General features: G+C 47.8%; 1 protein-coding gene across 3 annotated transcripts in view; it reads left to right on the top strand.

Annotated features, from left to right (window-relative positions):
- The window catches only part of dpp6a (dipeptidyl-peptidase 6a), a 1,922,242-nt gene that overhangs the window by 1,291,664 nt on the left and 617,030 nt on the right, over positions 1-13,548 (top strand). For all 3 annotated transcript variants that reach the window (XM_072508192.1, XM_072508190.1, XM_072508191.1), the window contains exon 6: positions 9,296-9,348. In XM_072508192.1, coding sequence (XP_072364293.1) covers positions 9,296-9,348 — 53 coding nt within the window. The remainder of the gene's footprint in view (positions 1-9,295; positions 9,349-13,548) is intronic.

Raw genomic sequence — 13,548 nt, forward strand, 5'->3', positions numbered from 1 at the left:
AGATAAGATATGCTTAAATGGTACCAAGGTCACTGTTGATTTGCACTTTACAATACCATGCCATTTATAGTATCCTATTTTTCCACATTAATCCTCCCAAAGTGCACCTTTTCACACTTCTGCATATTGAACTCCAGCTGCCCTGTTTCTGCCCATTTCACCATCGAGTCTATGTCATGCTGAAGCATATAATTGACCTCGTCATGATCTGCTGCTTTGCCAAGTTTCATATCACCTGCAAATCTTATATACTCAAGTCTAGGTCATTTACAGAAATTGCAAAGACCCAAATCTGATCCATTACAAACCATCAAGTTATTAAACTTTGAAAGATATTATAATTCTTATGATCCGTGGTCTGAACTTTGTATTTTTCACCTGTAGCCATTCAGGCAGCAAACAAGGAATTCAAGGTGGAATGCATCATTTGATATTTTGGAAATGATGTGAACGCAATGGGTGGGATTCTCCAGACCTCCAGCAGTGTGTTTCTCAACGGTACACCGTTCACTGGGATTTCCCATTGAAGCCAGCCCACACCGCCGGCATACCCACGAATGGGGGGTACACTGCTGGCGGGAACAGAGGATCCCAATGGCCGGAGAATTCTGGCCAAGATCTATTTTCTTCTTTTTCAATTTTACAATTAAGGGGCAATTTAGTGTGGCCAATCCACCTACCCTGCACATCTTTCGGATGTGGAGGTGAGACCCACACAGACACGGGGAGAATTTGCAAACTCCACACGGGCTGGGATCGAACCCGGGCCCTCAGCGTCGTGAGGCAGCAGTGCGATATCTATTTCTAGCAGACTGTTTTTTTCAATATCTGTAGCATTATCTTGGTCGCAATGAAACCACTTGTGCAGAATGTACAACCCATTAACCATGCCCCACTGAACTCTGTCTTAATCTTGCTGAGTGCAGTAAAAAATGCAGCACGGTAGCACAATGGTTAGTACTGTTGCTTCAGCGTGCCAGGGATCGGGGTTCGATTCCTGGCTCGGGCCGCTGTCTGTGCAGAGTCTGCACGTTCTCTCCTTGTCTGCGTGTTCGGTGCTTGCTCAGTGTACCCGAAGAGGCGGCGGAATGTGATGACTCGGGGATTTTCTTTTTTTAAAATAAATTTAGAGGACCCAATTAATTTTTCCCAATTAAGGGGCAATTTAGCGTGGCCAATCCACCTACCCTGAACATCTTTGGGTTGTGGGGGTGAAACCCACGCAGACACGGGGAGAATGTGCAATCTCCACACAGGCAGTGACCCAGAGCTGGGATCGAACCTGGGACCTCAGCGCCGTGGGGCAGCAGTACTAACCACTGAGCCACCGTGTTGCCCCAAATCAGGGATTTCACAGTAACATCATTGCAGTGCTAATGTGAGCTTACTTGTGACACTAATAAAGATTATTATTAAAAGAAGCTGAGTAGAAGGACCAAAGCAATGTAGAATAGCTGATGGAACCAAGTAGTTGTCATAATATGCACCCATGCACATCATGAGGTAAAAGCAGGCAGTGACAGACACCCAGGTGAGCCAATCAATATATGGGACAGAACACGACCAATCACAAGACAGGACACCAGAGGGGCTCTTATACCTATAAAACGCACGAGGCATCAGCACTCTGCCTCTTTCCACTGGTGATAGCTATAGTGATAGTTAGGGTGTACAAACCATTCAACACCTCCAACACGCGGATCAGAGCTAGCCTGGTCTGGATAATTAGCTTTAGTTTGAAAAATGAAATGAAAATGAAAATGAAAATAGTTTACTTCGGGTAGTAGAGAGTCAACCCACAGGCAGCTGTGTTTTGTTGCCAGAGTTCAATAAATCTTATATTGACCCAACGCCTTCGTTTGGTGTATACTTGATCAGTTAATTGCATCATGTGCAATCCGTGTTACCATAGGGTGAACATCACGACATGATACCAGAAGTGGCTACTGCCTCTGAGTAATTTACCTTTGAAAATTCTCTGAAGACCAGCAACTGCCTTACTGTGGCATGGAAAAGATCCAGGCACCTCCGCAGTTCCGCATCTCCGGGAACCTTAGCGTCAACTGGCAGGTCTTCAAGCAAAAATTCAGCTTATACCTTGAGGCCTCGGGCCTCGAAAGTGCCTCCGATGTGCGAAAAATCACCCTGCTGCTGTCTACTGCGGGGAACCAGGCCATCCAAATCTTCAATTCACTCACTTTCTCTGACAGTGAGGACAAGGCCTAGTTCCAGACTGTTCTCGCAAAATTTGACAGTCACTGCGAGGTCGAGACAAACAAAAGCTTTGAGCGTTACGTATTCCAGTAGTGCCTTCAGGGTAAGGACGATCCTTTTCAGTCATTTCTTACTCAGCTTCGCATTCTAGCGCAGTCCTGCAACTATGGAGACACTGCGGACTCCATCATCAGGGATCAGATCGTGTTTGGCGTCCACTCCGACGCCCTGCGGGAGCAGCTCCTAAAAATTTAAAATATGATCCTGCCAGTGGCAATCGAGCCATGCAAAGTCCATGAACTGGCGAAAAGTCAGGGGTCTGGTTTAGCACAGTGGGCTAAGACAGCAGCCTTGTAATGCAGAACAAGACCAGCAGCGCGGGTTCAATTCCCGTTCCAGCCTCCCCAAACAGGCGCCGGAATGTGGTGACTAGGGGCTTTTCACAGTAACTTCATTGAAGCCTAAATGTGACAATAAGCGATTTTCATTTCATTTCATTTTCAGAGAATGGATCAGTTAATTGCAACGTGTGCAATCCGTGTTACCCCAGGGTGAACAACACAACAGTAGTTTCATTGTGGATAGTAGAAGCGACTGTTTCCCCATGTGTGCTAATGCGGTGCAGCTCCATGTCTGGTGCTCAGTTCCAATATTTCATCCACAATGCTCTTCACACATCTATAAACACATGGCTGTGAGGGATGGTAAATTCGTCTCCCCAACTGAGCAACATCATCACACAGTTAATAATAACAGCAATAAGAGCATTTCAGTGGCTTACTTTTATTTAGTTGAAACTGCATTTGGCAGATACAGATATCACGTTGCAACAAAACCCATTCAGAGCTGTTAATAGGGTGTGAATACTAAACAGGAGATAAAGACCAAAAGCATAATTTATAGGATAAATGTGAAATTCTCAGTCTGTAGTGGCAGGAGGTCATTGCAATTGTCACATAATTTTGCTCTCATGTAATGGTGAACATGAAAAGGAGAAATAACTAAAGCATGCACAAAATAGTGAGGTTCTCATGAGGTGAAGGAGTACGACTGATTCAAAACAAGCAACGTTCTGATCTTCAAGAGGGTAAGTTAGCGTAGTGGTTATGTTACTGATAAGAAAATAAGAGACCTGGCCCGTGATTTAGCAGCCACGCTAGATGTGGGCGCAGCTCCCGTAATGGCCGCTAAATGTCGCGAGATGGCGTAAACGTGATTCTTGAGGCGTGATTGTGGTTTGAAATCTTCCCAACTCTTCCTCTGATGAGGCAATCAGGTTTTTGCCTAGGAAGGGTAGTTTTGTATGCAATGCCATCTCATTAGTGTGTGCCATCATTAATCTCTTTATATGCCACTGTCTGCACCCTTCTTAGCCTTAATCACCCCCATTTACATTCATTTTGTCTTTCTGTCCTCGACTTCTTTGTCTAACTCCACCTAACGCTGGCCTCCTATCCAACCCCACCGCTTCACCCCCCCCCCCCCTCCCCACAACAGTATAAATCTGGCCCCGTACCCCATTCTCTCGAAACGTTAGCTCCCTTCTCTCTCCGTCAGACCTGCTGGGATTCATAGATTCATAGAATTTACAGTGCAGAAGGAGGCCATTCGGCCCATCGAGTCTGCACCGGCTCTTGGAAAGAACACCCTACCCAAGGTCAACACCTCCACCCTATCCCCATAACCCAGTAACCCCACCCAACACTAAGGGCAATTTTGGACACTAAAGACAATTTATCATGGCCAATCCACCTAACCCGCACATCTTTGGACTGTGGGAGGAAACCGGAGCACCCGGAGGAAACCCACGCACACACGGGGAGGATGTGCAGACTCCGCACAGACAGTGACCCAAGCCGGGAATCGACCTGGGACCCTGGAGCTGTGAAGCAATTGTGCTATCCACAATGCTACCGTGCTGCCAGCATTTTCTGTCTTTGTGCCTTTAACTACAATGTTTTACATGTTCTCTGCAATTAACACATGTTCTATTGGTGAAATAAGCTTGGCAAGCTCTAATTCCAATCCAGGACTTTAAGCATAATGTTAAAATGGAGCTGATGTGGAAAATTGTGTGTGGGCAGCGGATGACATGTCAGACAAGTGTGAATCCCATTAGCCCCACTAGCAGCTGGCTGGTACATTTCTTGGCATTGTTACGTTCTTTCCAGACATTATATCTGCCGTGTAATTTTCAATCTTCTTTTTATGTTGGGAATCTCAAGGTATAATTGATACCAGTGCTATAATTGATAGTATAATTACATTGCCAGTATGCACAAGTACATTTGCAAACCAGCATAAAAGCCCCACAAACAACCCATTACTAGCCAGCAATGTACCTTGAAACATAGGGCGCGATTTAACCACCGCATTGCGCCCAGCGAGAATCAGCGCACGCCAGCTAAATAGCGGGAATGACCAAAATCCAGATTTGCGCCGGGCGCGAGTCAATTTGCTATCTAACCGACTTGTTCCCGATGACCAGTTCCGGATCACGCCTAAATATGGCGAGCATATCATTAGACCTCATTTGCATACATTTCCATCTTATTAGCAAGGTTGAAGTCTGTCAGGCCTTCAAGCCATCTTTAAATATTGTGGATACCCATAACAGGGGCAACTACAGCTGTACTACCAAACACTTCCAAGACAAAGCCCTGCTCTTGTTTCTACTTGGTCCAAGTAGCTCTTGGAAGAGGAGACCATTTTGCCCTTCCACATTTCAGGTTGATAAGTCTTCGTCACAACTGTCACCACTGCCTGTACTTTCAAATCACAGCCATGGTACCATTCATAAATGAGCATCGCTGGCAAATTTCACTCCTTTCTATCCCCTCAGTTCCTTTTCACAGAATCACAGAATTGTTCCGGGGCAGAAGGAGGCCATTTGGCCCGTCGCATCTGCACCGGCTCACTTACCGAGCATGGCTTAGTGCCACCCCCCCCCTGCCTTTTCCCCATCCCTCTGCACATTGTTTTCACTTTTAAACAGTCTTCAAAGTCTGCATTAGTTTGAACAGCTGGAAATCATGCCCAGTTTTGAGGTGACCCAAGTGTGATGACTCGAAGCTATTCTCAAATTGACCATTAATTACATCACTGCAATATCCAGAACATATTTCGACATCTGACAGTCTGTATGCCACATATTTGCAGAACAATGCGTTATGTTTCTACCAGCAAACCTCAATAGATTGCGGCCTCCTGATTGCTATTTTTACTGATTCTATCTGGCGAAAAATAAGGAGCTCCAGATGGTTCATTTTCCTTTCAGTTGATGATAATTTCTAATAATTTGTGAGTTACCACGGTGCACTGACGGGAGGAGGAGGAGGGGCCTTCCCATCCTCCTGCAGAATCAAATGAAACCAGCAGTCATGTTGGCTGTGTTGAATTGCAAATTTCTCACAGGAAGATGGTGGTGTCGTGGTAATGCCACTGGACTCGAAATCGGGAGGCCCAGGTTAGTGCTCTGGGGACATGGCTTCAAATCCCACCATGGCAGCCGGTGGAAACGAGCTTTAATTAATTAAAAGCTGGAACGCAAAGGTAGCCTCAGTGATGCTGGCCATGAAACTACCATTGATGGTCATTCAAAATTCACCCGGTTCACTAGTGACGGAGGGGAATCTGCCATTCTTACCTGGTCGGGCCCAAATGTGGCTCTTAACAGCCTTCTGCAATGGTCTGACGAGATATTCAGTTCAGAGGCAAGTAGGGATGGGCAACAAATGTTGGCCTTGCCTGCCACACCCACATTCCATAAAAGAGTAAAGAATACAGGGTGCGATTCAATGGACTTAAAATTAAGTCTGCTGTTGGGCGTACTTAGCAGGGTGTTTCTCTGCAACTGCAGCACCTAGACACATCCTGCTATTCAACTGCACTTTGCTGTTTTATTTGGCTTCCAGGAGTTTCTCTCCGCCAACGCCGAACTTAGAGGGATTTCCTGCTGGTGAGCTGATCTTATCCACAGGAATGGCTGGTAGCAGATCGGGCACCATTTTTATCGGCAGCCCTGATCTCCCCACTCCCACCCGACACTTTGAGGTCCCCCGTGCTTTATCAACGATGCCCCACTCACCCCCCAACCTTGCCGAGGACCCTGGGAATCCCCCTCAGGCTCACTCCAACTGTGAAGAACCCCCCACCCCAAACTCTTGCAGTACCAAGCTGGCCTCCAGGTACCCTGGCACTGACAGCCTGGCGCCCTGGCAGTGTCCCTGGTGGTGCCACCCGAGCACACTGGCTGTGCCATAGTGGCACTGCCAGGGTGGGTTCCCAGGTGGCCCTGCCAGAGTGCCAGGCTGGCAGTACAAAGGTGCAAGGGGAGTGCTAAGGTACCACCCTAACCTGTCCCTAATAGCATGGAAGTCTCCAATGGCCTTTGAGGGCCACCCCCAAGGTGCCGTTACACATGTTTGTATGGACCAGTACTAAACGTCGCCCTGGCAAGTTCTCCCAGCTGTGGCGCCGGGTGAATCGGGGTATTCAGGGATCTGGGAACCAGGTATTTAAATGATCCATGAGGTACTTGTAAATATGGAGATCTGGATCTTGCCCAGCGAGGGCGAGATCTTGATTGCGCCGGGCTGAGCGAGTTGGATAACTCACTATCGGTCCCGACGCCTGTGCGGAGCCCGCTATAGGGGTCTTGTGCAATTCACCCGTTGCGCCCAGCGGGGTCACTGAATCATGCCCACAGGGTGGCATCTTGAAGAGGTGACAGAGGTCTTTGCTGTCTGCGAAAGCCCCACATTGACTCTTTTCAAGAATTCCCACTGTGTCTTGTTCCACTTGACAGGCCAGCAACTGACATACCTGCTATGATCAAGGATCTAGGAGCCTATGAGGGGGGGGGAGGAGAAGGGGGCAGATATCTCCCTCCCATCCCGCCAGGTTGGCAACTCTATTAAAAAGCATAGCCATCAGGAAGGCAGTGGCTGCTACCAATACTACACCCACACATGGCCCAGGTCACCGGGGTTGGAGAAGGCAGCATTAGCAGGGCAATGGCTTTCCCTGGGTCTTCCTTCGCAATGCCAGTTCCCTGGGTCAGACAATGTGGGCGGGATTCTCCGACCCCCCCGCCGGGTCGGAGAATCGCCGGGGGTCGGCGTGCATCCCGCCCCCACGTCCTCCAAATTCTCCCGCCCCCCCAAAACTTGGCCAGGCATGAGTCACGCCGCCCACCTCGGACAATGGCAGGGACCGGCGCAACTCAATGGGCCCCGGGGCACCCCGAATCCTCAAACCCGCGATGGGCCGAAGTCCCGCCCGTTCTTTGCCAGTCCCGCCGGCGTAAATTGGAGTAGGTCCCTTACCGGCGGGACCTGGCGGCGGGGGCGGCCTCCGGGGTTCTTGGGGGACGTGGGGGGTCTGGCCCCGGGAGGTGCCCCCACAGTGGCCTGGCCCGGGATTGGGGTCCACCAATCCGTGGGCGGGCCTGTGCCACGGGGGCACTCTATCCTTCCGCACGAGAGGCTGTACCAGTCCACCATTCCCGGTGCGGAAGCGAATCACTCTGCGCATGCGCAGGGATGACGACAGCACACGCTGGCGCTCCCGCGCATGCGGCAACTCACGGCGGCTGGCGGAGGCCCTTCGGCGCCGGTTGGCGTGGCGCCAAGCCCCTTTCCCGCCGGCCGGCGGGGCGCCAACCACTCCGGGGCGGGTCTAGCCCCTGAAGGTGCGGAGGATTTCGCACCTTTGGGGTGGCCCGACGCCGGAGTTGTTCACGCCACTCCGTCCCGCCGGGACCCCCCGCCCCCCCGGGTAGGGGAGAATCCCGCCCTGTGTGTCTTTGAACGATGGAACCGCCCTCGTGTGGAGCCTGCAAGCACTCCCAACAGTGTTTTGCTCCCTACATGGTAAGTTCACCACCCACTGTTGTGTTAACCAGCATTAATTGGAAACTTAAGGGCCTCAATTAGCAACATGACTGAATGGCAGTCCCCAGGCTTTCCTGCCCTGGGGTGGAGACAGGAATGTGTTCCACTGTCACTGTTAACTTCACAAATATGTACGGATTTCAAAGATAACACCCAACTATGAAACCAAATGGTTGATGCCACTCAACCAATCTTCCATGGATTTCTCACAATCTCCCCCAGGTGATTGTCACATGAGGGTTTCTGAACTTTACTCTCAAAAAGACACACTTTAAAATCTTCTTTCAAATAATGCTTTCCAGCAGCTGTTTGCATTAAAAATCCACTCCAGGTTTTCCACATTTCCTTCCAAAGCCTCCACTCCACTTTTGCCAAAGAATCCAGCACAAGGTTTTCCCCCTCTCCTTTCAGGTTTCCTTTGTCTTAAATGCTTTTACACAAACTCAGGTACTCAATCCCCAACAGAATACTATTGCTACAAACACTGGAAATAAGGACACAAAACCATAGAATTGCTTCAGATATGTCACTTGGCTGTAGCCAACCATATCAGCTCTTCTCTTCAAAGGTCTGACTTTAACTTTCATAAACTGTGTCCTGTTTCCAAACACAGCTCTTTGTTTCTTTAATTTTAGATTTGTTGGAAACTTCTCTTCAGTTCCCTAATTTCCTTAACGAGCTGTTCTTTAAATTTGCTGAACTTGTATTCTGAATCATTATTCTGTGGTATGGCTTTTATTCTAGCAAGGCTGAGAGAGATGTTCCCTCTCTAGCTTTCTAACTGACTGCTAATGAATCGAACTAAACAAAACTCAAAAAGTATTCTGGCCCTGAAGGTGCCCCTGCTTACTCAGCAATGATTTCATATTTCTCCAAGCTAGTTTACTTTTCATGCCTTAACCCTCTCTTACCACAATAGAAGCACAGTTTTATCTGATACTAAACCCCCCAGATGCAAACATATTTGTCTAACGTTAACCTAACTTTAAGTTTACCCTTCCTTACAGAGCAACACTAAATTAAACCCACCTAGACAATATTAGACACTGCTTAATCTTCCTGTTTACCTTTTTGCTGTCTGTGGCAACTATGTTACACACTGGACTCAGTTAATGGAATAAAGAGGTCTGAACTTGTCAGTTAATGCACATTGATACATTAATCTGTCTGTATGTTTTTTTTTTCAGACCCACCGACATTCCTTCACAGCTTACTACACATTGTGCAACTTAGACACTTGGTAAGTAATGCACTGTATTAGAACATTTCGTTTATCCATGTAAACGACTGATCGTATGCTGTTCAGGGTTCACCTCTGTGATATTTTCTGTATTGACACAGCTCCAGTGAGAAGCGCAGTATGAGCATTGTGAAGATGGCATTGCACAGCTCCCTCTTTCAGTAATATGGGATCACCTCATAACCATTTTTGTCTCTCAATACCCTCTCAGATTCAAACTGGAGCTTTGTGACTGAAAATAGCCGGCCATTTTTTGAAGGTGGTCCATTACAGAAATTAAGGTGGAACATATTAAGGGCGAACGTGGCCGCTTGGGTAGGCAAATATCTTGGGAGCTAGAGTTTTAGAAGCAAATGGATGTATTTCGGATTGACGTAGCCTGGGTTTTAGGCCCCTTTTGTTTTCCATTTATAAAAAAAACTGATTGATTTGATGGCTTTAAGTGTTAACCGCGACTCCCTGGTAGCACTCTTGCCTTTTGAAGGTTGTGGATGGAAGTCACACTCCAGAGATTTAAACACATTCTTTAGGCTGACACTTCAGTACAGTGTTGAGGGCTGTGATATTAAATTGAGGCTCTGTCTGTCCTCTTGGGTGAATGTGAAAGTTCCCAAGGCACCCTTCAAAGAAGGGCAGGAGAGTTCTCCCAAGAAGCTAATATTTAGCCCTCAACCAAGACCTAAAACAAATACCGTGGTCATTAATTTCATTGCTGGTTTTGGGAACTTGTTATTAGTTAATTAGCTACTGCATCTCCTATATTACAACAATGACTACACTTCACAGGTCCTTCATTCGGAATATATAACCAGTTAAATAGTCAAACATGTATATCTCTAAATATACATAGCTACTTCATCACAAACGTACTAAAGTTTACATTTCTGTTACCGTACAACTCCCAGCTGTATAACAGTTTCCCTGTGTGCCTCTTCAAGCTTATTGACAAAGACTCCTCCCCTCTTGTGAACTTTTTCCCGTGGCCCTCTAAATTTATTCCCTTCTCTTCAGATATTATCCAGTTCCCTTCTGAGTGCCCCTGAACCTGCCTCCCCCTCTGCCTCAGGTCGTGCCGTCCAGACCCAAACTTCTCATTGTGAAAAAGGTTTTCCTCGTGTCGCCGTTGTTGCCTCTTTTATCAGTCGCATTAAATCAGTTACCTCTCGTCCCCAAGCCCCAATCCTTAAACACCAATGAGAACAGTTTCTCACTCTACTCTGTCCAGGCCCCTCATGGAGCTGGATTTAATCGAACCCACTGAAGTGGCATCATAGGGGAATTGGGCAGGTTCCTGGCATCTGGAAAACTGTCCCCAGTGGGTGGGGGGTGGGTGCGGGAAGGGCCCAACCCAACAATTGTGAATGCAGGTGGCCACCATGTCAATCGGGCCCCTTGTTCACAGGCGACCAACGCCCCATCACGGGAACCAGCATCAGGAAAGAGGGGACCTGGGAATGCCCGATTCTTGCCTCTGAGCCCCTGCTGCTCCTCCGGCAGGCCCCCGGCCCCCGATCATCCCTCACTCACCCATGTCCAGGCATCCAGCGGCGATCTTCGGGCTGGGCCTTAGTGCGTTACCGGCAGCCGCCGCCACTCCCCAGTGGCACTGCCAGCGGTGGAGCTCCGCCGGCTTCTGATTAGTCGGCAACTCCCGGGGGTGGGATTTCTGCCCCACTTGGTACTTGATTGGGTGGAAGGCCTCAGGGCACTTAGAAGGGGGTTGGGACTCCCTCGTGGAAGCGACATGGGATTCCTACTTGTTATCCAACCTGGTGCGGGGCGGCGGGGAGGGGGGCGGAGGGGAGGCAACACAATTGCTAGCACTAAATCTCAGTCATGAATTCCGAATGATTCCTGGTCTTATTTACTGCTCTAATCTGGACGTTTCCTCTTCATATCGATTATGCTTTGCGTATTATTCTGGAACCTATCGTTGAAAAGGTATTTTATAAGTTTGAACCACTACCCACTCGTTCTACTTATGCAGTTTAGTTTGAAGTAACACTGTGGGTTAACATCTTCCAAACCTTTAAAAAGGCAGTTGAGGCAGCAGGTTTCTTCTCCTTGCCATATCTTTTTAAAAAAATATTTTTATTCTCCTCCTTTTTCACATTTTCTCCCAAATTTACACCCAACAATAAACAATAATCAGTAACGAATGTAATGTCAATTCCCATATCAATAACAACGATCCCACCCTCACACCAAACCCCCAAACAGTAGTCCGCATGTTCACATAAACAAATGACAAAAAGGAATCAGGAATCACCCATCGTCACCATCAACACACACAGTCCCCCTCCCCCCAACCCTCCCAGCTCCCCCCTCCCCCTAATGGTCTATGTAATCCAATTAGCAAAAGTGCATCATGAATAACGCCCATGAATTGTAGAACCCCTCCATCCTTCCCCTCAGTTCAAATTTGACCGTTTCAAGCGTCAAGAATTCCAGCAAGTCCCCCCGCCACGCCAGAGGTTGATCTCCACCCTAACAGGATCCGCCTTCGGGCGATCAACGAGGCGAAGGCTACAACACCTGCCTCCACGCCCGTTTCCAACCCCTGCGGGTCCGACACCCCAAATACAATTACACGTGCCTCGTAAGTATCATAATAGATGTTACATTATTCTTCGCAATGTAATTTACTTCACACACATTCTTGTCCAATATAATCCGCAATGTATTTGTTTTTGTTTTATTTGTTTACGGGATGTGGGCTCCACTGGTTTGGCCAGCATTTATTGCCCATCCCTAGTTGCCCTTCAGTAGGTGGTGGTGAGTTGCTGCAGTCCTTGAGATGTAAGTGCATCATAAACTATTGGAAATAGCTGCACTTTTAATACCCATCGAAGTATAAATTTGACTCCCATCAACCGTAGGCAATGTAAAAAATAATGTTTAAAGCAGCTTATGTACAGTGTGGCGTGCAAAAGCTATTGATGACGGTCTATGGTCCGCAAAAAGGAAGAGGTCGGGAACCGCTCTGTTCGGCGAGCCGCTGAGTCCGGCTGCCTCTCGTTTCTTTTCCTAATAAACACAAGCCGTGGATACCACAGAACACACCTTGCTGACTCGACGACAACCAGCAATCTGCTCACCAGTTAGTTGGCCTCAGCTCGGACCAGCCACCGCAGGCTGCCAAGATTGTCCTAAACTCACCAGGGAAAGGAAAAATCATCCAGAACTCCTGCTGTTATTATCAATTACCCTGCTGCAAAGTGCTTGTGTGCGGATGTCACGCCGGATCAGCTTGAATTCTCATTTCTTCATATCCCCTCTCGTTGTGTTTCCTTCCATCCTTGAACACAACAAGCTCACTAGTCACTCAGGTAGGACGGCTAAGCTATGTTGTGAGCTTTACGTTTGAAGGTTGCAGTAGTGTGCAGGTTTCTGGAGACCTGTTACGAACATGTCTTGATTGGTCAACGAACACATTCCACCTCTTTGTCACATGACAAATGGGATCTACATCTTTAGTGATAATGTACACAGATTATGGACATACCCACTTGAAGAAATGATACAATGTCATCCTAGAAACAAACACCACATATAGAAGCAAATGGGAAAGAGGGCTGTCAGCTCGTATGGAGCTGTAACCCTGTGCAAGCCCTAACCTTCAGAGGAATGAAAATTAGTTTCAAAAAGATCTATTTTTCAAACATGTATCTCATTCCTAAAGTATTTTTCTCAGTCTTCATCTGGTTTCTGAGCGCTTCAGTGCAGTGTCAAGATCAATAAAACAGTCATGTGACGTTGCCGCTCTCAGCATCTCTCAGGTGCTTTGGCCACTTCTACCCTGAATCTTGCTGGGCTGCAGTTCCACAGACACCAGGCACCGGCCAATACGCCACCCTAGCACGTATTGTTCTTGTGAGAGCCTTGGTGCTAAGTCCGGGCATACTAACCTTGGGGAGTGGGATCATCACAGCCAAATCCAGACTCGTCCTCATTTGATGCCTACACCTTTATACTTACCAATGGACGATACTGAATGACAATTAGGTGAACAAAACCTCACATTTACCTGGCACCTTTCACCCAATGAAGTGCTTTTGAATTCTCAGCAATTGCATAATTTAGTAAAATCTGGGGGGTGTCGTTTATCCCATCATTCTGGTGAGGCTGGGTCTGATATAGGCGGCAAGGCTGGCTCCACGGAGATCAGTGCGGCATATTTAAAGAGTGCCCTGATCTGCA

Source organism: Scyliorhinus torazame, chromosome 6, assembly GCF_047496885.1.
Source record: "Scyliorhinus torazame isolate Kashiwa2021f chromosome 6, sScyTor2.1, whole genome shotgun sequence".
NCBI classification, from domain to species: Eukaryota; Metazoa; Chordata; class Chondrichthyes; order Carcharhiniformes; family Scyliorhinidae; genus Scyliorhinus; species Scyliorhinus torazame.